Source organism: Staurois parvus, unplaced genomic scaffold, assembly GCF_062004578.1.
Source record: "Staurois parvus isolate SC_StPar_1 unplaced genomic scaffold, SC_StPar_1.0 ptg000138l, whole genome shotgun sequence".
Classification (NCBI taxonomy): Eukaryota; Metazoa; Chordata; class Amphibia; order Anura; family Ranidae; genus Staurois; species Staurois parvus.
In genome coordinates this window covers 64,176-90,748 of record NW_028317934.1, presented here as the reverse complement: position 1 = coordinate 90,748, position 26,573 = coordinate 64,176, and the positions used below count along the sequence as shown (strand labels likewise).

Genomic DNA, 26,573 nt, shown 5'->3' with positions numbered 1-26,573 from the left:
GGACATGGGTCAGCCCCATATGCAGCAAACTGCTTGCATTGTGTGTTCTGACACCTTTTTATCAGAGCTAGCATTAACTTTTTCAGCAATTTGAGGTACACTAGCTCTTCTGTTGGATCGCACTTTATGGGCCAGCCTTTGTTCCCCACGTGCATCAGTAGGCCTTGGCTGCCCATAACCCTGTTTCCCCTTTGCTGGTTTTCCTTCCTTGGACCACATCTGGTAGGTCTTGAACCTTGCAGACCAGGAGCATCCCACAGGAGCTGGAGTTTGAGTTGCTCTGGCCTAGTCTAGTTATTACAGTTTGACTCTTGTCAAAGGTACTCAAATCCTTACGCTTGCCAGCTTTTTCTACTTTCAACACCTCCGCTTCAGGGATATGTTCACTTGCTGCCTAATAAATCCCACTCACATTCACATGTCATTGTCTCAAAATAATCCATGTTCACTTTACATGTCAATGGTCATAATGTTATGACTGGTGTATACTGGCATGCACGAAACATGCTCACATATAAATATCCGACTGCAGAAGTTCCACTTTGCCATGAATACTAAAATAAATTTTGTCTTTGCAGTGATGATGCCGCTAAGGTAATGGTGGAGCTGTTGGGAAGCTACACGGATGACAACGCATCTCAGGCCCGTGTGGATGCACACAAGTAATTTATCTAATATAGCTTTCACATTGTTTTGTATGAGGAAAAGGCACACAGGTTTATTTCACATGGTGGCCAGTCTGTACAGAGTTTAGACGTAAGATGTAAAGGTGGGATATGACTGCCATCAGAGGAATTTGAGTGCAGAAGTGATGTTTTATGGAATTGTGAGCTAAGCTCTGCAGAGATTACAGCTTGAAGACCCTGCCAGCATCAGCTAAGGGAAGGGCAAATGTCCCAGACAGGTATACTTACCTGAAAACCATCCAGCATCGTACTCCTAAGCTCAGTGCTGGGGTGTTTTTGTTTACCATGACAATGTATTATAACTAAATTACACAAAGGCAGAACACTGTCCAGGTACCTCAAATATGTATTGAGGTGAAAATGCAAAAGTGTTCACATTCAAAATATAAGAAAGCACATAGAATGCTCAAATGTATTTTGATGTGGTGTAGGATACTATCAGGGTGATGAATAACTAGAGTTTCTGCTGAAACGTGCCCTTACAGTATATGCATGCTTCTTTGGGGTAGTATTTTTCACCTATCGTGACATTGTGGTGAGCAAGAATAAAGACTTGCATCTCTGCACATACAGTATAAGAAATGTTTCCTGAGTCATGAAATGCCAAGCAAGGTAACTGGCCTTCATGCAGAGGCGCAAACATTTAAGAAGCGTCAATGATGCTTATTAAAAAGAGCCACATACTTGTCAGTTTTGCTTTTTGTGCTAGTGGTTGTCAATGACACTGTATGCACCAGAGTCTGTGTTAGAGCAAGGACAAGAGTCAGTATACAATTTCCTTCATACAGCCAGCATTAAAAGTGCCAGAACACCCACTCCTCCAAAACTAGGCCACTGTACAGTTTGGCTTTGCTGAACCTTTGAATAAAGTAGATATACAGTGGGGATCGAAAGTTTGGGCACCCCAGCTAAAAATTTGTATTAATGTACATAAAGAAGCCAAGGAAAGATGGAAAAATCTCCAAAAGGCATCAAATTACAGATTAGACATTCTTATAATATGTCAACAAAAGTTAGATTTTATTTCCATCATTTACACTTTCAAAATAACAGAAAACAAAAAATGGCGTCTGCAAAAGTTTGGGCACCCTGCAGAATTTATAGCATGCACTGCCCCCTTTGCAAAGCTGAGACCTGCCAGTGTCATGGATTGTTCTCAATCATCGTCTGGGAAGACCAGATGATGTCAATCTCAAAGGTTTTAAATGCCCAGACTCATCTGACCTTACCCCAACAATCAGCACCATGGGTTCTTCTAAGCAGTTGTCTAGAAAACTGAAACTGAAAATATTTGACGCTCACAAAGCTGGAGAAGGCTATAAGAAGATAGCAAAGCGTTTTCAGATGTCAATATCCTCTGTTCGGAATGTAATTAAGAAATGGCAGTCATCAGGAACAGTGGAAGTTAAAGCAAAATCTGGAAGACCAAGAAAAATATCAGACAGAACAGCTCGCAGGATTGTGAGAAAAACAATTCAAAACCCACGTTTGACTGCCCGATCCCTCTAGAAAGATCTGGCAGACACTGGAGTTGAGGTACACTATTCCACTATAAAGAGATACTTGTACAAATATGGTCTTCATGGAAGAGTCATCAGAAGAAAACCTCTTCTACGTCCTCACCACAAAAATCATTGTTTGAACTTTGCAAATGAACATATAGACAAGCCTGATGCATTTTGGAAACAAGTTCTGTGGACCGATGAGGTTAAAATTGAACTTTTTGGCCGGAATGAGCAAAGGTACGTTTGGAGAAGAAGGGGCACAAAATTTAATGAAAAGAACCTCTGTCCAACTGTTAAGCATGGGGTTGGATCAATCATGCTTTGGGGTTGTGTTGCAGCCAGTGGCACAGGGAACATCTCACGAGTAGAAGGAAAAATGGATTCAATAAAATGTCAGCAAATTTTGGATGGTAACTTGATGCCATCTGTGAAAAAGCTGAAGTTAAAGAGAGGATGGCTTCTACAAATGGATAATGATCCTAAACACACCTCGAAATCCACGGGGGATTACATCAAGAGGCGTAAACTGAAGGTTTTGCCATGGCCTTCACAATCTCCTGACCTCAACATAATTGAAAATCTATGGATAGACCTTAAAAGAGCAGTGCGTGACAGACAGCCCAGAAATCTCAAAGAACTGGAAGACTTTTGTAAGGAAGAATGGGCAAAGATACCTCAAACAAGAATTGAAAGACTCTTGGCTGGCTACAAAAAGCGTTTACAAGCTGTGATACTTGCCAAAGGGGGCAGTACAAGATATTAACTCTGCAGGGTGCCCAAACTTTTGCAGACGCCATTTTTTGTTTTCTGTCATTCTGAAAGTGTAAATGATGGAAATAAAATCTAACTTTTGTTGACATATTATAAGAATATCTAATCTGTAATTTGATGCCTTTTGGAGATTTTTCCATCTTTCCTTGGCTTCTTTATGCACATTAATACAAATTTTTAGCTGGGGTGCCCAAACTTTCGATCCCCACTGTAGGTCCATTCACCAAAATGTCATGCAAATTTATGTTGTAATTTTAAACATGGGTCTATATATCCGAAACATTCATTAAAAACTGATTATCCTGCCATGGTGTTCTCTTTTCTTGTCTTTTGACATGAATTTGCCCCGGCTCCAGAGACATGGGCCACAGTTATCACTATCGTGATTTCTGCCCCGATCAAGACATGTATGCATGGAACAAGTCCAACACAACAAACACTTTACTCCTGCACTAGGAAAGGACTCAGTAGACCCAATAGGAATGTTCTCGAATTTTATGGAATATGCACTGCTTGCTGCCCTCAACAGATCGGGGTAGTCCGAATACACTGGATACAAATGGAGAAACAGAAAAAGGGCGCACCGCCCTAGTGCATTATCGTTTAAAATAATTTATTAAAGAAACAAAAATAGGTATCATACTCACAATGGACATAATAACACAGGCATGTCAAACTGAACAAGACGTATGATCCAAAAAACATCTGAGTCCATATGATGGAACCCTGGATGACCAACTGGCTAACGCATTTCGAGGACATAACCTCTTCCTCAGAGCCCCTAGGCTCTGCAAGTATGATACCTATTTTTGTTTCGTTAATAAATTATTTTAAATGATAATGCACTAGGTCGGTGCGTCCTTTTTCTGTTTCTCCATATGCATGGAACAAGTACATGTAGGCGGGTAGATGCTGTAACGGATCAGCAGCCTCGAGGTGCATACAAAGGATGAACGGAGGTGAAAACTGCATTGATAAAAAAAAAAAAAAAAAAGGCAAATTTTATCCAGTTAGGGTTTACCTCCACTTTAATAGTATATCTGATTTTTGACATTTTATATAATGGCTCATCTTGTTTAACAGTACAAGTTGTTCTAATTACACTGCTTCTGTTGTAGATGCATTGTGAGAGCACTGAAGGACCCCAAAGCATTCTTGCTTGATCACCTCCTTGCCTTAAAGCCAGTTAAGTTTTTGGAAGGAGAACTTATACATGATGTAAGTATTTTATGTAATGATGATAATAATGTGGTCAATATACTGGTTGGTTTGGATCTACCTAAAATGTTGTATGACTTGTGGGAAAGAGAGTGCTTAAAGGAGAAGTATGGCCAAAGGTCTTTTGGCTGTACTTTTCTTCTTGGTCACAGGAGTGCACTTATTTCTGCATTCCTGTGATCCACATTTTGGCTCTGTGTTTGGCTGACATCACAGAACTGGCTCAGGTTCTGCAAGGATCTCGACTTTAATGTCAAAATCCACCTAGATGCCTGACCAGCAACTGCCTCAGCCTCCCAGCTTGCCACTGAGAGCCTAAGCCAGCTGTTTGGCCTCCTCCACAGCCCAGTACTGCAATGAATGCTGGAGTAGAAGGAGCTGATGACTGACAGTGAACCAGTCGTGATCACTCAGTTCTCAGAGCTAGCAGGAGACAGCTGTAGCATCAGATCAATGCTGCAGCCATGTAGGTGAATGTGTTTTGTGTTTTTTTTTTTTTTTTTTTTTTTTTTTTTTTAATCCTGTACTCCTTTTAACATGTTCACACATCTTCATAAATGTAGGTTATAATTATCCACTTAAAGCATTTTGTCTTCTTACTTAGATCAGATTCTAGCATAAACCCCATGACTTTGTGTTTTCTGCACTCTGTGATTCTCATCTCTTGTTCATCAAGATATGTTTATAAACTTTCTGGTATTCAAGGAGCTAAAGCAAGCTCAACCGCAGTAGGCGTGAGCTGGGTATTTATTTTTACAGTCGCTGAAGGGCTTTTCAGGTAAGCGTTCACTTTTACAGGGCTCTGAACATGCAGTGGTAGGTAAGGAAGACATCAGGAGTTCTAATAAGACCTCTGATGTCTTTATAAAGAGGACCTCTCACCTGTACATTCTATTACATAGGGGGCTGTAAAAAAAAACAAAAAAATAAACAAAATTATAGAAAAAATGTAAAGGCACCCCATCCCTTTTCTATATATCCTAACACGAACATGGGGCATTGAGTGCGCACTTGTATGTAAACTCAAATTGCGCCGTGTATGAAGTATTGCTGCAATTGTAGGAGTGAGAACAGTAATTCTGGGGCCAAAATGGTTAGCTATAAAGTGATGACCTGTAAAGGCTTTTATAGTGTCTCCTTTGGAGAATTTGGGGTAATATAGTTTTTTGCTATTTCACAGGCCAATGAAGTTTTAAGGCTTGACATGTTTGGTATCTATTTACATAATGCAACCTCATTTTTTTATATGGTATTAAAAAATTGGTATAATGTGTTTTGCATGAAAACTCATTTTAATGTACTTTTTCTTGAAAATGTTTATGATAAATAACTGCAGAAATATCATGCAACATAAATACTGTAAATGGCAGTTTTTTATTCTGCAGGGTCTCGGCTTTCAGAAAATATATCATTCTTTGGGGGTTTAACCCTTTATGAGTTGTTTTTGTGTTTCTTGCACACGTTTAAAAAAATCTTTTAAGGCCGGAAGATTTCATATACCCCCCAAACATTATCTTTTTCTGAAACGGATACCCTATAGAATAAAATAGTAGTTCTAATTTTTTTATGTCGCATGATATTACCACAAAGGTCTAGAAAATGCCAAATATCAGTAAAAATATACTAAATTGAATTTTAGGGCAGACAAACGCAAAAAAGTAGTCAAATGTTTTGTCAAAAATAAAAGATGAGGTTGCACTTAGTAAATTGATACCCAGCATGTCAAACCTTAAATTTGTGTGCACCTGTGAAGTGGTGGAAAACTTCAGCAACCTATATTTTCTATAGGCGATGCTTCAAAAAGAGGCGCAGCGATATGTAACTTGTATCGCAATCCACGTTTTCACGTGTAGGCACACCTAACGCGTGCATTTGTACGTGCATATATATGGAGGTGGGGGGCCTCAAATTTTTGGGTGTAACTGTAATTTTTTTTCAATTAAATTTTTTTTTATTATTTTGGTTGTCACTTTCAGGTGACAGGTTCTCTTTAATGAGACATCGCATTGCATTACATTCATTCCTTTGTTTTCTGGCCAGGGACACCAAGAGGCGGACCTAGAAGTGATGCCAAAAATATCGCTGTCTTGAGTCCACAACAAGGAGGGAAGGAGAGTGGAAGTGTGTCCGTTCTCCTCCCTTCCCTCTACCTGTTGGCACCTGTTGCAAACGTGCGCACCAGAGACTGACGCAGTCTGCCATTTTGTTAAGAGTAGCCATGTTATTCCCTCATTCTCCTTCCCCCTCCCTTCCTGAGAGGCACAGTGACAGATGTGTGTGTGTTAAAAGTGTCACAGGCCAGATCCCAGCAGGGAGCCACATGGTGCCTTACTGTCCAAAGAACCTGTGTGATTTCACACCTCGTAAAAAGATAATGGAGCCTTCTCAGGAGTTCAAGGCATTCCCAAGAAGCCCGCACCAGATAACATTTTTAAAAGATCCATTTCTCCCCTATGTCTCATATCTTGGAATATGAGAGACATACATAAAAGCCAGACATCTCATTGGATGGACGATGAGCAGGCGAACAGTTTGATGGGTCACTCGCCTTATCTTGGGCAAGCAGAGAAATAGATCTCGTGAACTGTGTAGCATACAACTTCATAATTCATATCTGGTCAATCCTCGGAATTGTCTGCATAATAATCTACCCGCGGGTGGGAGGTCCCTGGTGCAGATGGAAGGTTATGGACCAGAATATGAGTTATGAAAGATGTTGGCTCCAGTTTAGGGCTCCGCCTGACGATTCCTCCCTAAACAGGGGATTGGTCCTTGACTTCAGAACCACCCCCTGCTGGGGAACACAAAAGAGGCTGTCAGGCCTAAGAAAGTTAAGTTGAAGACGTCTCCCATTTTAACATCAATACCACCTGGGGAGACCCGTGTCTTTCGCTCTGCAACTTGATCTGCTTACATCCAAGGCTTCATGGCAAGTACCTTAACCCTTTAACCTCTCTATCTCTTTGCTGTGCTGTTATTCTCTGTATGTTTATATATATATATATATATATATATATATATATATATATATATATATATATATATATATATATATATATATATATATATATATATCTTAGTTACATCTTTTTCTGTAAATATTGTTATTGCACCCATTTGACCTCTTAGTAATAAATCTTTCTTTCTGAAAGTGTTGAACTGTTTCTATAGCTCTTAATTGCAATTTACGAATCCCTGCCTTTAAAGAGAACGCTACTGTATTTGTTTGAACCTCTGTATAACCGGCCTGCGGACCGTTTTATACAGACGATTATATCAACCATTATAGTGTTATAGCTGAACTCCGAGTTTCCTCTTTCTCTGATCAAAAAGGAGGTGGTGGCAGTGTGAAGGGTTAGTTGCGTAATTAACCTGACCCAGTAACAATAGATTCAGGCTGCTGGCACATCGATCGGTATCCATTAGCTGGAAAATCGTTGTGCAGGGTGCAGATGGGTGTGACATTGTTACGTACATCATATTGCTCTTGTAGATCGGTTAGCCCTTCGGTCACGAAATTGGTGAGAAGGTCTGGGGTCTGACGCCACGATCGTGACATATTGGTGGCAGCGGTCATGGGATTGTCACATGTTGGTGGCAGCGATCTTGCGATCGTGACAGCACCCACTATGTTGGTCCCAGTCTCGCAGGTGGGCAAGCAAAGCCTGGAATACATGGTGGTTGGAGGGGCATCGTTACTGGGGGTGTGCAGAAGCAGTCCTGTCTGAAGTCTCCCAAATACTTGCACCTGACAGGCAGTAATCTGCTTGCCAGTTTTACACACAATCCCAGTGGTTGCATCCACTGCATTGTGTGTAAGCCCCCCCCCCCCTGCTTTCCCTGTTTCCTGCTCACTCTCAGGTTGTTCTCTGGATGTAGAGCTGTGAAAACAAAATTTAGTGCTGCTAAAACTCAGTCAATGTTACTAAAGGCTTTCTTACTGCCATTCTGCATATGTGAAGCTGAGCTACTTTTGGAATGATACTCAGGGTTAATAAGAAGGGAAAGCTGGAATATAGGATTGATCAGATTGGCTTGGTGGTTGTAGTTTTGTGGACATAAACACATGAATTGTGTGGCTCCTTTGTCACCAGGCTTCACACCTGTCCTCTGTAGGCAAATGAGGGTTACTCTGTAGAACGTGAGAAGCCATCCGCGGGACCTTTGAGTAGATCTGATTCTCCTTGATTTTCTCTTATCAGAGACTTACAGAGATGTTCCCCTGGCAACTCTAACATAGCTGTACTCTGTAAATGAATCGTGTTTCCTGCTTTAAAGGCTTCTTTAGTCAAGTGCAGCAAGTTTGAGATGCTGCTGAGATCATTCAGAATTGATCACAAGTGCAGTTGACCTGCTTCAGCTGCCTGTGCATTTCTATAGACTTGTATAGAGAAGCCATTCTGAAGAGAATGAAATCCTGACCTCGCTGGTTCTAAAGTGCTGTGTAGTGGTGATTCGCTGAACACTCTACCATTCTTGGGTGTAAATTAGCAGCTTATTATTGGTGAATAACTGCTTGTTCTTCCATGTTAATGTCTTTTAGCTTCTGACAATATTTGTGAGTGCCAAGCTGTCTTCATACGTCAGATTTTACCAGAATAACAAGGATTTCATTGATTCGTTGGGTAAGTAATCATATCTTTATAAAATTGTGTTTTAGATTTGATCTCTCTGGACAAACAGTTGAAGTCCAGGATTATGAATTCAATTTTCCCACACTGCGAGAATTAAATGCACTTTGTTGCGTAGGGTAACTGTGAAAAGCACTTCTACTTTTTCCCTCGATTTCCCAGAAGCTGGTGGTTTCTTCTCTTCTATGACACTCTGGGATATGGACTGGTGCCCTTTCTTGCAATATAGTACTGATGGTCCTGCTCTGTATGTGATGACATTGTTGTGACTACCAGCCAGAGCGCTGAGGGGCAGAGCATTCACTACATACAGTATACAGTGCTGTGTTCTGGCAGCGATGAGGGGACTTCCTGTCTGCTGCGGAAAAACAAAAAATTGTCAGGCTGAATGCTGCTCATCCATTCACTGGAAGCCATTTGTTTTGATCAACTAATACAAGGCTTCCTCTGATTTGCTGAGGTGGAGATTGTGACATCTTGCACCCCGGGCATTCAGAGGAAGCCTTGTATTCATTAATGAAACACAGCCTTCTGGGAATGTCGTTCAGCTAGATATGATTACATTCAAGCCGATGGGAAGTCCCTGTACTGCTGGCGGAACAGCACAGTATAATGTATGTAGTTGATGCTACATATGGTTTTACAGAGTGCTGACAGCAGGCACATCTATTAGTAAAGTAAATGGTTTGCTTGGGTCAGGTTGGCCGGAACAGACTATTTCAAGTGATACCAATGCTGGATTTATGCAGAAGTGTTACCATGTGTGAATCTTTCTATCCACTCCATTCAAATTTCATCCATGCAAGCTGGGCATGTTACATGCTTGTTTGTAGATGTATTTATTTGACAGATCAAAATTTGTCTGTAGCAAACATATATGACTGTGGCCGTATCAATCAGGAAGGGACTTGCAGACTTTGAAGTGAACCTGTCGATTTTCTTTAAAAAGAGTAAAATATCTATTTGCCCTGGAACTAGAGCCCCAAGGGGCTAGGTGTTTTGTTAGCCGGAAAACCCTCTTCTGCGTACCTGTTTGATCCTCACTTCAATTTAACGGCTCAACGTTGCTGACCCATGAGTTAAAGTGGTATTAAATCAAAAAACAAAAATGTATTCTATTGCAGCTTACAAATCATTTGATGTGGTGGCTGCTTTAATTTTCTTTATTTAGGCTTTTTCTCCTCTGTTTAATACAGAAGGTCTGTTACTGGCCAGATCAACGGCTGTAGAGTGCCCCTACTCTAGGTGAAGGAGCATTGAGGGCACCTTTTCACAACAGCATTGTTAATCTGGGGAGAGATTCTAGCAGATTTAAATACACTAACAAACTGAAGCCACTCTCCAGCTAACACTTTATAAGCAGTTACAGCAAGCCTTTTTTTTTTTTTTTCTTTTGGAATAAAGGTTTTACATAAAGGCATATGCAGACTGCAATGTAATAAATGTTTTGCTTTTGGGGGTAATTCTGCTTTATGTCCTATGCTTCTGCTTTCTGACCATAATTCAGGGAAATTAAGCCCTTATGTTGTGAACAGTTGATGATTAGCTATAGGTGACTAGGGCCGCAACTAATGATTCATTTCATAATCGATTAGTTGGTCAATTATTGTTTCAATTAGTCGATTCATCGGATAGAAACCTGAAAATAGTTTGGTGTATAATTTAGATAATATGCAAAGTTTAAAAAAAAGTGTATTCTTTAATATCTACAGCATATGCAGTGATAAATATATATAACCAGCTATATGGTTGGGGAGCAAAATATCTAATTCAAAATAACACAGGAGAGATACAGTGTGTATATATACTATTAGAGTGTGAGAGTGTGAATCGGGTACATATAATCGGACTCGGAGATCACAAATTTTTTATTTTAACCACTTGCCCTCGAGGATTTACCTCTCTTCCTGACCAGGCCATTTTTTGCGACATGCAACTGTTACTTTAGCTGACAATTGCGCAGTCTTGCAATGCTGTACATAAATTAAATTTATGTCCCCTCCCCCCCACAATTTGATCTTTCTTTCGGTGGTATTTGATTGCCTCTGCGGTTTTTTATTTTTTGCGCTATAAACAAAAGACCGACAATTTTGAAAAAAATTATATAATTACAAACTACCTGCACCTGCTTTTACTTATGCTGGCTGTACAGAAACACATTTTTCCCTTAAAAATTTTCATTTTAAGAACGTTCGTTCTGTTTTCTAATTGTTAGTGGGTTCAACATTCATTTTCGACCACAGTGATGGGAAAATTGGAAGTAGCAGAATAGTATATTCTTTTTCGATTGAACAAATTTGTGGACCGTAAATGTGGGTTTTCGGTTAGACATTACATTCATTTTAAAATTGCAAACGAATTAAATTTTCAAATTTTGTGCGTACATAAAATGTTTGGTACGAATATTCTCCCCACAATGTTTTGTTGTTTTTTTTTTGTTTTTTTTTTAATGTATTTATTACCTGTCAAAACAATTAGCCCTTTACAGTACAAAAACAGCATGTAATCATTACTATGAATGGTTAAGGTACACTGTGAAAACAGTGAAAGTAATTATATACAACTTATATCATTCATTCATGCAATTTCTCAGGCACTTACTAACATGTATGGAGGGTGTACTGAGCTGTATGTGTGCTGCGCTGTGAATACTGACATGTATGGACGGTGCACTGAGCTGTACGTGTGCTGCGCTGTGTATACTGCCATGTATGGACGGTGTACTGAGCTGTATGTGTGCTGCGCTGTATGTGTGCTGCGCTGTGTATACTGACATGTATGGACGGTGCACTGAGCTGTATGTGTGCTGCGCTGTGTATACTGACATGTATGGACGGTGTACTGAGCTGTATGTGTGCTGCGCTGTATGTGTGCTGCGCTGTGTATACTGACATGTATGGACGGTGTACTGAGCTGTATGTGTGCTGCGCTGTATGTGTGCTGCGCTGTGTATACTGACATGTATGGACGGTGCACTGAGCTGTACGTGTGCTGCGCTGTGAATACTGACATGTATGGACGGTGTACTGAGCTGTATGTGTGCTGCGCTGTATGTGTGCTGCGCTGTGTATACTGACATGTATGGACGGTGCACTGAGCTGTATGTGTGCTGCGCTGTGAATACTGACATGTATGGACGGTGTACTGAGCTGTATGTGTGCTGCGCTGTATGTGTGCTGCGCTGTGTATACTGACCTGTATGGACGGTGTACTGAGCTGTATGTGTGCTGCGCTGTATGTGTGCTGCGCTGTGTATACTGACATGTATGGACGGTGCACTGAGCTGTACGTGTGCTGCGCTGTGTATACTGACATGTATGGACGGTGTACTGAGCTGTATGTGTGCTGCGCTGTATGTGTGCTGCGCTGTGTATACTGACATGTATGGACGGTGTGCTGCGCTGTATGTGTGCTGCGCTGTGTATACTGACATGTATGGATGGTGCACTGAGCTGTATGTGTGCTGCGCTGTGAATACTGACATGTATGGACGGTGTACTGAGCTGTATGTGTGCTGCACTGTATTTTTTTTATATGTAAACAAATAATGCATTCTGTATGCAGGCCAACTAATTGGCTGAGCAGCTAATAAATTATGAAACTAGTTGACAACTTTTTTCACAATTGATTATAATTGTTGTAGTTGTCTCAGCCCTGTAGGTGAGCCATCTCTTGTCGTTGTCTCAGCCCTGTAGGTGAGCCATCTCTTGTCGTTGTCTCAGCCCTGTAGGTGAGCCATCTCTTGTCGTTGTCTCAGCCCTGTAGGTGAGCCATCTCTTGTCGTTGTCTAGCTTCTCCCTATTCAGGGAAACCAAACTTATAAGTAAAAGTAGTAGTAAGGTCTGAAGTAAAGGAAGTCTGGATGGCTACACACCAACAATCCACTTTATTAAACTTGAAGCATTAAGACCAACATACAGGTGGTACAGGTACAGTGAAGGACGAGCAGGTAGGCATGTTTTGCTTGAAAGACGGCGCATTCATGGTAATGATTAAGCGCTGTCTTTAGCGCAGAACGCGTCCTACCTTCTCGTCCTACACTGTACCTGTGTCACACCTGTATGTTGGTCTTAAAGTGTTACTAAACCCACAACAGTAAAATCAGTCTGTATATGCAGTAAATCATGCTTGTTATACTCCATTGTAGAATCTAAGGGGTTAATCCTCTGCATTGTGTAAAAATGCTGTTTGATCCTGTTTTCTCTGATCCTCCCCTTCCAGTGCCTCCTCTTCTGATAAGACATATCATGTGGAGACACGCTATCAATACACACCAAACTGAGTATGTGCAAAGAGGTTTTTGGGTTTTTTTCCTTGGGAGAGTGCTTGTGATCAGCACAGGGACAATTGGCACTGTCCAGACAGAGGTCAGGGGTTCTGCATCCTCCTAGAGCAAAATGAAAACTTTTTGCTACAAGCTTTAACCAGTTCTCAGCTGGACACTGGTAGAAGTCACAAGACTGCAATATACTGCTGATGAGAAAAGGTATTGAGCAGTTTATATTTACTAAAATAATTGCATTTCCATGTTGTGTGTACTGTGGGAGACTGGATATAGTGAATGCAATGTCCGGGTAGACCAGATATAGTGAATGCAGGGTCCGGGTAGACCGGATATAGTGAATGCAGGGTCCGGGTAGACCAGATATAGTGAATGCAGGGTCCGGGTAGACCGGATATAGTGGATGCAGGGTCCGGGTAGACCGGATATAGTGGATGCAGGGTCCGGGTAGACCGGATATAGTGGATGCAGGGTCCGGGTAGACCGGATATAGTGGATGCAGGGTCCAGGGAGACCGGATATAGTGGATGCAGGGTCCGGGGAGACCAGGTATAGTGGATGCAGGGTCCGGGTAGACCAGGTATAGTGAATGCAGGGTCCGGGTAGACCAGATATAGTGAATGCAGCAACAAGGGAGACCGGATATAGTGAATGCAGGGTCCGGGGAGACCGGATATAGTGAATGCAGGGTCCGGGGAGACCGGATATAGTGAATGCAGGGTCCGGGGAGACCGGATATAGTGAATGCAGGGTCCGGGGAGACCGGATATAGTGAATGCAGGGTCCGGGGAGACCGGATATAGTGAATGCAGGGTCCGGGGAGACCGGATATAGTGAATGCAGGGTCCGGGGAGACCGGATATAGTGAATGCAGGGTCCGGGGAGACCGGATATAGTGAATGCAGGGTCCGGGGAGACCGGATATAGTGAATGCAGGGTCCGGGGAGACCGGATATAGTGAATGCAGGGTCCGGGGAGACCGGATATAGTGAATGCAGGGTCCGGGGAGACCGGATATAGTGAATGCAGGGTCCGGGGAGACCGGATATAGTGAATGCAGGGTCCGGGGAGACCGGATATAGTGAATGCAGGGTCCGGGGAGACCGGATATAGTGAATGCAGGGTCCGGGGAGACCGGATATAGTGAATGCAGGGTCCGGGGAGACCGGATATAGTGGATGCAGGATCCGGGGAGAGCAGATATAGTGGATGCAGGGTCCGGGGAGAGCAGAACAACAGTTCTTTTTCCAGAGATTGATTTATATCGGATACAGATATTTGGTGGAGATGACAGAAATCGAACCCTTCTGCGGATGAATAGTGTTTAATTTATAAATGTACTTTTCCTGCAGCAACTATCAGTTCTTTTCCAGAGATACATTTAATCAGTTCAGCAATAGTTCATAAGGCAGATGACAGGATACTTTGAATATCCATGCAATCATTAGAACCATTCAGAGAACCTTCTTGTGACCCTTTCTCATTTGACATTTTAACCAAAAATAAACTTCATTTAATATACACATTTTTCCCATTCGGTACAATGGCAAGCACTCTGATTGGCCACTTTTAGGAGCCCCTTTGATCTTGTGTCTAGACCAGAGCAGCTGTATGCATAGATTTTAATTAAAAAGTTAAATAGATCCTCCTTGTCTTGTTCATGGCAAATCTGCTCTCTTCACCATAAACAAGTACACCTTGAATATTTAAAACCTTTCCCAATCTGTTTGCAAATAACCTGCTCTGAAACTTCCCCTGACTCTCCACATATTTACCCAAAAACAGGTTAACCCAACATAACAAAGGGAAGGTAATTACCTCCTGCATAAATTAATATAGTAAGGAGACCTTGGCTATCCTTTCAGTGTGTAAAATATGCAGTTAGTATGGCCTACTATGAATGCCAACTTCACCTACATGAATGTACATATATATATATATAAAATAATACACACACTTTATATGCCTGCAATTATTAAAATTACCCTAACAAAAAATAAATAAAATACTAACCCCAACCCTAATCCTTACCCTAACCTAATCTTAATTCTAACCCCTTACCCTAACAAAAAGCAAAATAATTATAATAAAAGAAAATGTGATGCAGAAAAACCTAGCAACAAATGATGCAGCAGATGATTTTTCTAATTGGCTAATAAAAGGCAAAGCTCAAAAATGGCTAAAAACATGCAAACATCATGGTAAAATATGTGCGAACAATGCTGCAAAAAATGCTGCGTTCAGATGTGAATGGAGCCTTATGCTGTATGAATGTCTGTTTTGGTGGGATTTGACCTTGTGATGACATCTGTGGAGTTTCAGAGACCTAAGGGTTTTTTTTGCTGTTTATTGTTGGATTTACACATGCATTGAAGAAAGCATTGCACTGTGGTGTGATCCTTGTTCAGTACAATAAACCTTTTTTCTACCCCCCCCCCCCCCCCCCACAATTTTGGTGTGCCAATTTTATGGCTGGGGGCTCTGACCCCCCTCAAATTAAATTCTTTCTGGCAGTATTCATGCTCTTTGTCCTGGCAAGTTTGGGGTCTAGATACATTTTGGTACCTGGTGGTTTATAATATCCTACAGTAAAGTGATTAGAGTCAGATCCAAAAGACGTGAACTTTAAACTTGAATGAATGTAAATAACACGCAGCACTGTGCTGGACGGCTGCCGATGAGGTTCTGCCCTCACTGCACACCTGTCCTGGAGGTTTTAATTTCTTCCTTGTGCTTCAACCCCCTGATATAAAATACCACCTCCTCCAGCCATTCCTCCCAGAAAACCGCAGGCTCAAGGCATGATGACAAGGTAGTTTTATAAAAATCCTTGCTAAGGAGTGGATTTTGGCGGCCCTCTAAATAGTGGGATGGTAAAGGTTCCTCCACACTCGTCCACTTCATATAGCGTGGGGGATTAAATAAAATGTCAGCAGATAGGAAGGCACAACAGAAAAACATTGCAGACCGTGAACCTATAAAGCTGGCAGTCCAATGTGGTGGCTGTTAATTTGTTTCATAGCATGCAGCATCTGTGTGATGGAATGTTAATGTCAGCAGCTCTTTTATTTACACACCCAGGGAATAGGGAGTAGTCATTAACACTGCGACACTCCCCCATTCATGTGTAATTGACTGTTTCAAAGGAGCACAAGTCCATAAGCTATTGCATGCATTACAATTACATTTCCCATATCAAATTTTTTCTCCCTGCCATTTTTTCTCTTTATTTGGCCGGGGGTCAGACACAATGCCAGCCATGTTAAATGATGCATTGCACAAATGATGTACTGAGGTTCTGACAACTGATATGGAGTTATCAAGGGAGAAGAGGCTTACTAGTATGTATTGTTTTGTGCCAAACTTTAAAAAGTGCATTTCAACTGTGACTAGACTGGTGCCAGCACTTTAAAGCTGTACTCCAGGCAAATACGTATGAGACTCGTTTTACCTGTCGAAGGATTTGTATTTGTTTATCTAGACCAGTGTTTCTCAACCTTTTTTCAGTCAAGGCACCCTTTAAAATTATGAACAGTTCCGAGACACCCTTTAAAATGGACAGTCTTGAGGCACCCATTCTAAAATGTGAAAAACTATTCTAATAGTTTATATAACGCAGCAACAGCCACACATGTAGGACACCCAACACTAGAGGTGATTTATTCTTCCAAAGCAAATACTCTTTTGTACACTGGTACTGACTAGTATTCTATGGTTTCTCTTCTCCCTCAGTTTCTTTATCACTGAGCTAATGTGTCCCCAGCACTAATGGAGAGGGGCAGGGGAGGGTCAAACTAGGATGCTGTGCAAGCAGCTGACATCCTCTTTAACTGATGATGTCATTGGTTGTCAGGACGCCAGCGGCTAGAAGGTCATAATGGTGCACAATGAAAACCTGTGACTTTGTGTAACTAAAAAGCAGGCTTGTTCCACCCGCTGGCTTGTATACAAGTTTTGGACAATTTTTATACATTTTGCCAAGGCACCCCTGAAGAAACCTCAAGGCACCCCAGGGTGTCTGTGCACCCTGGTTGAGAGAGGCTGATCTAGACCTAAGATTTACCTGACTTTCACTGCTTCATTTAGGCATTGCATCTAGGTCACCTCATTACCACTAGACAGTGAAGGAGTAGCAAACAGACTGATGAAGTCAACTCTCTGCTCTCATCTCCTGTCAGCCTGTTCATTTTTAACCTATGTTTCTGCAGGGGTACTACCAAGAAATGTGATCCATCCAAGAGAATGTACTGGACCACAATTGTTAGCCAAACACTAAGGTTGTGGCACGGTATTCCAATTCCAAAGGCCTGTTTTGGCTGTTGAAAAAAAGGCATTCAGAATGCAGAAATATACCTCTGAGTGACACAGATGTAAATGAGCCCTTACAGTGCTACTTCAAAGAATCCAATCAATTGACAGGTGACATAGTGTTTGCCAGAACTTCCAAATTGCTGCTGTGATTCAGCAGGTTACTCTTCATATCATCCTTTCATATATATACTGGTATTCCAAGTTTAGGTGTGCTGGCAAGATAAGTACTTCCAGACAGGGTCTGTTACTTGGCTGTGTGTTTGCAGACTGAAGCTCTGACAGTCTCATGTCTCAGGCCCAGTTGCTGTTTCAGTAGCAGGCAGAGTTCAGACGTGTCTCAGGAGAAAGGGCACAGATCATATAAAGCCATGTGCATTGTTTTAAAAGATAGGCTTTTGGTGTGTGTTTTAGACCGCAGCTTTGCTAAATGAGACTAAACTATGGATAATGGAACGCGTTATGGCAAGGAGACCTCACTTTTAGTGTTCGAACCGACTCCACTTACAGCTAAAATCTGACTTTTGGGAGGACTTACCTGTTTATCTTTAGCTAAGACGCGGTGAGAGATGAGCGAACACTGAAGATGACTCAGTCTGGTTATTTTGGTATTCAGTAAGTCACTTCCATAGTCCACCCTGAGATTGGGTGCAGCAGGCAATATTTAACATGTAAAAGAAAAAGGCAGGTAATGGTCCTTAACCACTTGCCCTCTGGAAGATTTACCCCCCCTTCATGACCAGGCCATTTTTTGCAATGCGGTGCTGCATTACTTTTGCATGGTCATGCAACGCTGTGCATAAATTTAAATTTGTCATTTTTTTCCCCCCACAAATAGCTTTCTTTTGATGGTATTTAATCACCTCTGCGGTTTTTAATTTTTTTGCACTATAAGCAAAAGACTGGCAATTTTGGAAAAGGAAAAAAAAATTACTTTTTGCTATAAAACATATCCAATAAAAAAATGTAATTTCTTCATAAATTTAGGCCAGCATGTATTCTGCTACGTGTCTTTGTATAAGTGTATATTAATTGGTTAGCATCTATAAATGGCGGTATATGTATTGGAGTTTTTATGGTGGTGATCAGCAACTTATAGTGGGACTGCAGCAGGCAATCTGACATGGACTGCGTGGGAACTGACTAACTGCTACTGACATCTCCAGTGACACTAATACAATGACCCGGTGATTGACATCTTCAGGAGTCAATGGCCGCATGGGTGGAGCAATCTGCAGGTAAAAATAATAAATGCACATTTTTTTTACCTGCAAAAAAATTGCATTTTTATTTTTGTGCATTGGGTTAACTTATCCTTTTAAAGTGATCCTGTGTTTTGTCTGTGGACATTCAAGTATTTACATATTTTGTAACAAGCCGTAAATGTTTTAAAGCTCAATCTCTCACTAGCCACTGTAGCTGTGGGAACTTTGGAGCAATTCGCCCTCAAAGTTCATTTAAGTCCTTCTCTAACATCTCTGCTCCTCATCCAGAGCTCCTGCCTGTGTTAACTTTAGAACAGCTGTTCTCAATCGGTGTTCCTCCAGAGGTTGCTAGGGGTTCCTGAAGCTGTGGGTAATTGACCTACCGTCTGATGGCACCTACATATTGCCAAGTCCAGTGCCACTTGGCATAGCCAGGGATCTGACAACCAGTCATCTATTTTAGCTGTCTGTATAGGGTGCCGTTCTGACTACCAATGTACGGAGCATTTTTCCCCACTAACTCCTGAATGATTTCAGCAGGGGTGCCCTGAGACCTCATAACTATTACTAGGGTTTCTTTGGGTTAAAAAGGTTTCATTAGAGATCAGAAGGCTGCAACACTGCCAGTGGCCGGGTGAGTGTAGCTGCTGAAAGAATGAATGCTTCTTATGTGAACTTTGTGGATGTATTGCTGTACCATGCCTGCAGCTATAGAAGTCAGTGAGAGGTTTGTAAGCTCATTTACTGCTTATTAAGGATAAATGGATACTTTGCAATGTTAATTTGCTGCCAATATGACAAGTTTTTAGCCAGAGATTGCAACAAAAAAAAAAAAAGAACTTATTAGATGCTTTCTGCTTTTACTGACGCCCCTTTATTACTTCCTGCCATAACAGCCGGAATGCTGCGTAGATAATATGGGGACGTACTCTTCAGAAGGCAGCTAATTTGATTTGCTTTACTTCTCTGAGAAGAATGTGCTGATTCCTTGATTACTAATTACAAGTGAAGAAGCTCAATTTGTCATCCACATCGCCCTGGCTTGTACACCTTTTATATCTTTGTGCTCACCAAGCCTGTTTATGCTGTGCCAGGTTAAGCTGATTGCTTTGTTAATTATGCTAATTCCTGCTAATTGACTTTTATATTTTTTTTGAGTCTGTTGAACATGGACCCTTTTTTGTTGCTTTGAGTTATGACTTTTGTTTTTATTGGGTCTCTGCTTTCTTGTTGCAATTACTGGTAATTAACAGTGGTAATTAATAAAATGTCTTGTAATGCTATAAAGGCGATCTTTATGCATCTAGAAAAAAATGGAATTCCCTCATTAGCCACATGATTTCATGTCTAGTGAGCCAGAAGCCCTCTATTATGACAATTTTTACTTTTATATAAATCCTAGGTAGCTCAGTACCTACTCGGCATTATCCATTTTCAGCATGTTTGGAGAAGTCCAGTCTAATGAAAGGGCAGGATGTGCTTGTAAAGTAAACCGAAGAGGTTAGAAATCTAGAAGCCATTACAGACCTGTGTAGAGATGTGCGATCTAGGGCTGATTCTAGATTGGAAGTTGCTGCCCTGGAACAAGCATGCAGCCAGTAAAGTTAGAATTCCATCCCAATTTGTTCCAAGGCTGTGGCCCTGAATCCACATCTTTAAAAAACCTGCAAGTGCAGCTCCTATATTTTAATTTAAATCTGTTTAAACGCTAAAAAATGTGAAAGCATACCCAAGGAGGTATTACACATACAGAGGGTATAGAAAAGAATGCCCCCCCCCCCTTTTTAAAATCACATTTTGTTGCTTTACAGCCTAAAATGAAGACAGTTTGTTTTGTCCACCTGTATTTGCTCAGTGAAACTTATACATAAGGTGACATCCAAGTGAAAGATGTCAGAAAAAAATCAAAAGCAGAATCACGGAGTTGAAAAAAGGGTTTTCTCCTTCTAAAAATGACTTGTAAGCTCAATCAGGTGTAGCTAATCATGTTCTCAATACCACACAAAGCCATTTGACTTTCAACTGTGATCAGCTGTGGTCATTTTGATTAGCTCAGCATGAAAAGCTTTCCAGGAGCATTTCAGTCCCTGGTAGAGCAACTGAAGCAAACAATCAACTATGGGTGGCGAGGCACTGTCAGAACATCTCCAGGATAAGTTGTGGACAGGCACAAGTCAGGAGATATGTACAAAAAAAGTCAAAGGCTTTATCAATGCCTAGAAGCATAGTGAATTTTGTTATTGAGAAGTGGAAAGTATTTGGTACAACAAAGACCCTCTCTGGATCAGGACATCACTCCAACACTCCAAACTGGATGAAAGGGCCAGGAGGCTAAGAAGCTAAACTATCCCTGTTACATTGTCCGATCCAGGTTTTTCTCTTATCAACAAAAACTTGCTACCTACTTCTTTATTTCTGCTAAACACACCATAGCCAAGGAGTGGAAGAAACCATCAGTTCTTTTTCAAGCAGTGAAAACCAATTTGACCACCTGGATGTTGCATGAAAAAAATGTCCAGTATTTTACATGATTCTTTTTATTTTTATTATTATTATTATTATACAGTATTTATATAGCGCCAGAAAGGTTTGCTCAGCGCTGTACATTATAGTGGGGGACAGAACATGAGACAATACAGTAACAAAACAATACACGAGGGGTTCAAGGGCCCTGCTCTTTTGAGCTTACAATCTAGGAGGGAGGGGAAAGTGGTACAGGAGGAAGTGGCTGTGGGGGATGGAGTGGAGGAGATCGGCTGTTAGGTGAGGGTGGGGTAGGCTTCCCTGAAGAGATGGGTTTTCAGGGTGCGCCTAAAGGTGAGGGTAGGTGACAGTCTGATGGATTGGGGTAGTGAGTTCCAGAGGATGGGGGAAGTCCTGGAGAAGTCCTGCAGTCGGGCGTGGGAGATGGAGACCAGGGAGCTAGAAAGTAGGAGGTCTTGTGAGGAGCGAAGATTACGGGTTGGGTGGTATTTGGGTATCAGGTCGGTGAAGTAGTTTGGGGCATCATTATGAATGGCTTTGTATGTCAATGTTAGTAGTTTGAATTTAATGCATTGGGCAATCGGGAGCCAGTGGAGGGAATGACAGAGGGGGGTGGCATAAGAGGAGCGGTTGGTAAGGTGGATGAGTCTGGCCGCTGAGTTCAGGATAGACTGAAGCGGGGATAGTCTGTGATGAGGTAGGCCGGTGAGAAGGGAGTTGCAGTAGTCCAGAAAGGAAATAATGAGGGAGTGAACGAGTTGTTTAGTAGTGTCTGGGGTTAGGAACGTACGTATTTTGGAGATGTTGCGGAGGTGGAGTCTGCATGAGTTTTCCAGCGATTGGACATGGGGTTGGAAGGACAGGTTTGAGTCTAGAGTGCCACCTAGGACTTTGGCTTGCGGGGTGGGACTGATGGTGGCGTTGTTGGTCGTGATGGAGAGTATGGGGGGGGGGTGGGGGCGGGCTGGGGGGAAGATTAGGAGCTCGATTTTGGAAAGGTTCTCATGCTAAATTTTTTGAAGATGTGGTGGTCATATGCCCTTCCTACCCTGTTCCCACTTAGCTTGGCGAATCCTAGATTTTGACTCTTACCCAGGCCTGCAGGAACCTCCACCGTCCCTTCCTCTTCTCCCTCCTCTTTCTCCCCTCCTTTCTTTTCTTTTTGCCTTTCTTCTTTCTTGTCTTTACTAGATATTCCCATTTGATTCCTTTCCATACTTCCTTGTATTGAGCTCCCAGGCCTTCGTGCCTGGGACACCTAGGCAGACCCATGGCTTCTGTCGTACGGCCACACTGAGGATATTTATTAATGTTCAGAAATGTTGCAGTTGACATCTACAGGCTTTCATTACTTGCCCTTTTTTCCATTCTGCTGCGTGGGCGATCAGTTTTATTGTCATCCTGCATACAACAAAATTATTGTACCAGAAAGAGCCAGCAGGAAACTGGTCAGAGAGGCTACTAAGAGGCCTACAGCAACTCTGAAGCAGTTCCAGGAATTTATGACAAAGAGTGGTCATTTTGTGCATGTGACAACATCACACATTCTTCACAAATGTGGCTTGTATGGGAGGGTTGCAAGAAAAAAGCCACTCAAGAAGGGCCACATGAAGTAAGGACTGAGCTTTGCCAAAATGCACCTTGAAGATTCTGAGGCCACATGGAAAAAGGTGTTATGGTCAGATGAGCCTGAAATTGAATTTTTTGGCCTCAACACTAAACCATATGTCCAGTGGAAAACCAATGCAGCTCACCATCCAATTAACACGATTCCTACAGTAAAGCATGGAGGTGGTAATATCCTATTATGGGGGGTTTTCTCTTCAGCAGGGACTGTCTGGAGCACTTGTCAGGATAGAAGGAAAATGGATGGGGCAAAATACTGTCAGATACTTGAGGAACATCTGCTGCTCCTCTGCCTCTGCTGTACTTCCCTCCATGTGTGATGAATTGTCAGTACCCACGCAGCTGGTGTAGCAGCCCAGGGATGTAAAATTCCTGCTCGTCTCCCTCTTCTGCAGGGATGGATCAGAGCGATTACTATTTGCACCAGCACAGAGAATTGCTCTGATCCATGCCAGAAGCCCTACAGAAAGAAGGGGAAGAAAAGTGGAGGTTTCAGATCCCCAGACAGCTACACTTGACTGCGTGAGCACTGACAGCTCATCACACATGGAGTTAGGTACAACAGTATGAGTTCACTTTTTTTTTTTTTTTTTTTTTTTTTTTTGAAAAGTTGAACTTACATTTTAACACACATGTTGATAACATGAACCACATTATTGATCGTTATTGTTTGCATAAAACATAACAAATTCCCTTTTAATCTCCACCTCCCCGAGCTGTAATTAACAGCAATAGAATGTCACCATGTCCTTCCCATCCTCATCTTGAAATTTTGCCAAAAATACCAAAAATTTAGTTTGGGCCAGTGTGGTTCAAATGATTACTTATGCCTAGTGCACACTAACACAAAAATCAGACAAAAAATACTGCTTTCGAAGCAATCATATCATAATCTGATCATTCGTACACCGCTTTCGAGAGCCAATCACGACAGTTCATGCAAAATTATCCAAAGGGAAAAACACGAAACCTTCTCGTTTTGATACCAGAATGAACGATTTTTGTTTAATCAGTACAGTATTTGTCAGGAAAAAAAAATCGGAAGACCAAGACTGCGCATGCTCAAACAAAAGAATACATTACAATACAGTAAAATACATGACATCACTTCTGAAGCTGTATTCTGACTTATAAGACTTTTCGTAGCTTAGTAACCTCTTCATTTTCTATATGAGACTAGAATGCCAACAAAAAAAAACTCCTGCTGATCATTTGTCTGATATTGTCACCATGTGTATGAGGCATTACAGTGCTCTGGCCAGTGTGGATGTTGTAATACAGTTCAGCAGCTTGTGCTGCATGCAGTCATCTGGGTTCCTGGCCGAGTCCTACACACTTTCCTTGTGTGGCCGGAAGGTAACAATCAGTCATGTGGTAAATAAGCCATTCAGCAAACACCTTGTCTTTTTATGAGTGAGCATAAGGCTTTTTTTTTTTATTGGCCAAGGTGAATCTTGTGACATATTGGGTAGAACATCGCAGGCGTATTGACACAGCATAAAATACCACAATACAAAGGACAGGGCTTTAAACTCTGCAAGTAGATCTTGAACTAGAGTCCACAAGAAATACAAACCTCTGGATGGCGTAACCCAAAAATATCCTTCTGTAGCCAGTACTGGCCATTTAATTATTGATATTTAGCAGTGTAAGCGTATATTAAAATCAGGACAAAGACCGTAGCTCATGTCATTTTGTTATTTTATTCACAGACCTGCTATAGGGATTTTTATCTTTTTTTTTTTTTTGTTGAAATATAATTGTTTACAGAATGAGATATACTATTTTCTTTTTAACGTTGTATAGATCAGTCATTACATGTGTTTTTTTTTTTTTGTTTTTTTTTTTTTTTAAAGGTCTGTCACATGAACAGAACATGGAGAAAATGAGACTTCTAACATTCATGGGAATGGCTGTGGAAAACAAGGAAATTTCTTTTGATATCATTCAGCAGGAGCTACAGATCGGGGCAGAGGATGTGGAAGCTTTCATGATTGATGGTAAGTCATGTTCATGCTTCCCATGAAAACAGATCTTCACCCTCAGGAAAGGCTTCCCTCTTATCCATTCCTTCTCCCCTCTGCCACCAGAATAGGGTTTTTTTGTGGGGGGGGCAAAACGAGTACAGCCCCTCTCCCTGCACATCATTCAGCTAGGTGACTAATGTGCGCTGTCCTCGCTATGCATGTCACATATTCCAGGAGGCATGGGGGTTATTTGCTAAAACTGGAAAATTTGGTGTTGCCTCTGCATAGAACCAATCAGCTTCCAGGTTTTGTCAAAGCTTAACTGAACAAGCTGAAGTTAGAAGCTGATTGGCTGCCATGCACCGCTGCACCAGATTCTGAGTGCACCAGTTTTAGTAGATCTACTCCACAGTGCTTTATTCAGAAAGGGGGCGTGCCTAGTGCCACATCATTAGGAAGCATGCCGGCTGAACCAGGAGGAGCCAGCAGAGGCCTCTTGATGTCACAAGCAACATGGTAGTGCAGGACAAAGCGGTGGAAGAATACAAGAAGATCTCAGTGGGACGATGCTGGATCCTCTGAGTGGGTAAGTATTGGAAATGTGCACAACGGATCACCTGGTAAATGGACGGGGAAAAAAGATGGGGGGCACGCAAAGATCCACTTGACACACCTAAGAATGTAATGTAGCATTCTGCCTAAATGTGATTTAACACTGAGCATAGGCTCTCATATTCTGTTGCTGTTGTGATTTGTTCTAATGTGTAATTGTATTGGACAGTGAGGTTCTAATATTTTTGTGTTGGGACAAGTTCCTTCTACCCAGAACTTGGCTGCCTCAACTAGTCTCTTGCCAGGATTTTGTTGTAGATACACATATAAGCTTTTTCCACCCAACTCTGAATACATTGTATATTGTAGGAAACCTCGTGCAACTTTTTTTTTTACCATGAAGTTCCTGGTCTTTAGGCCTGAAACTTTGGTGAAGTGTTCCTCACTGTTCACCATGAATTATCTGAGTGGATTTGGAGTATCTGAGCCAGATATAATTTTGGCGATTTTTGGAATGGACTTTCAGAGCTCATCGATGGAGAATTAAAATGAATGCTGGGAGATGCATACCTCCAGACATCATAATTACTGGATATGAGGCGTGTTTTTTTTTTTTTTTTTTTAAACCAAATTCTGGTCTTGTATACATGCAGCAATGGCCAGCTAATGTCTGCTCCCTGCGAAATTCAGATATCTTTACTGTCGAAAGCAACGTCGGAAGGCATTACTTTGCTACATTGCTCTCTTATACTAACCTAAGCTAGACTGAACTTCATTTGTCAAGAGATCAGACAAGAACCAAATGAATTAACAACCATGTAGAATCTTTCCCAAACCACACTAGGGACCTGAAAAGTGAAATCTGACAGAATGCTGTGGCAAAACGGGGCCTTATTTTGGACAATTTGATGAATGAGGTATAATTTTGTATTTTTGTATTGCTTGTTGGGTAAACATTTTTTGCTTTGTCTATGTATTTTTGTAGCTGTGAAAACCAAGATGGTATTCTGCAAGATTGACCAGACGCAGAAAAAAGTTGTTATAAGGTAATGTATTCATTTCTCCTCTATAGTTTGCAGTCTAGTGTGTTTTAATTATTTCTCGTAATATATCTGTTTAATATTTTAGATTGTTCCCATCATGTGCTTGTAGTTAAATGCCAGCTATTTATCATAATTTTATTAAGGCCCAGACCGAATGTGATTAGCTTATTTAATGAAAGTGTCCTATTTTCCAGCACATTTCACTTAATGACCGTGACAGTGGCCTGAATGCTAATTAGCTACACGTCTTGCTATAGTGGCTTCATAAAATGGGAATTGTGCTGAGAAATCCTCT

The 26,573-nt window shown here is 41.5% G+C and overlaps 1 protein-coding gene across 1 annotated transcript in view; it reads left to right on the top strand.

Moving 5' to 3' along the window:
- The window catches only part of EIF3M (eukaryotic translation initiation factor 3 subunit M), a 42,008-nt gene that overhangs the window by 14,477 nt on the left and 958 nt on the right, over nucleotides 1–26,573 (top strand). The window contains exons 6-10 of the mRNA XM_089673466.1: nucleotides 579–662; nucleotides 4,081–4,180; nucleotides 8,724–8,805; nucleotides 24,573–24,716; nucleotides 26,221–26,281. Of these exons, the coding sequence (XP_089529592.1) occupies nucleotides 579–662; nucleotides 4,081–4,180; nucleotides 8,724–8,805; nucleotides 24,573–24,716; nucleotides 26,221–26,281 (471 nt within the window). The remainder of the gene's footprint in view (nucleotides 1–578; nucleotides 663–4,080; nucleotides 4,181–8,723; nucleotides 8,806–24,572; nucleotides 24,717–26,220; nucleotides 26,282–26,573) is intronic.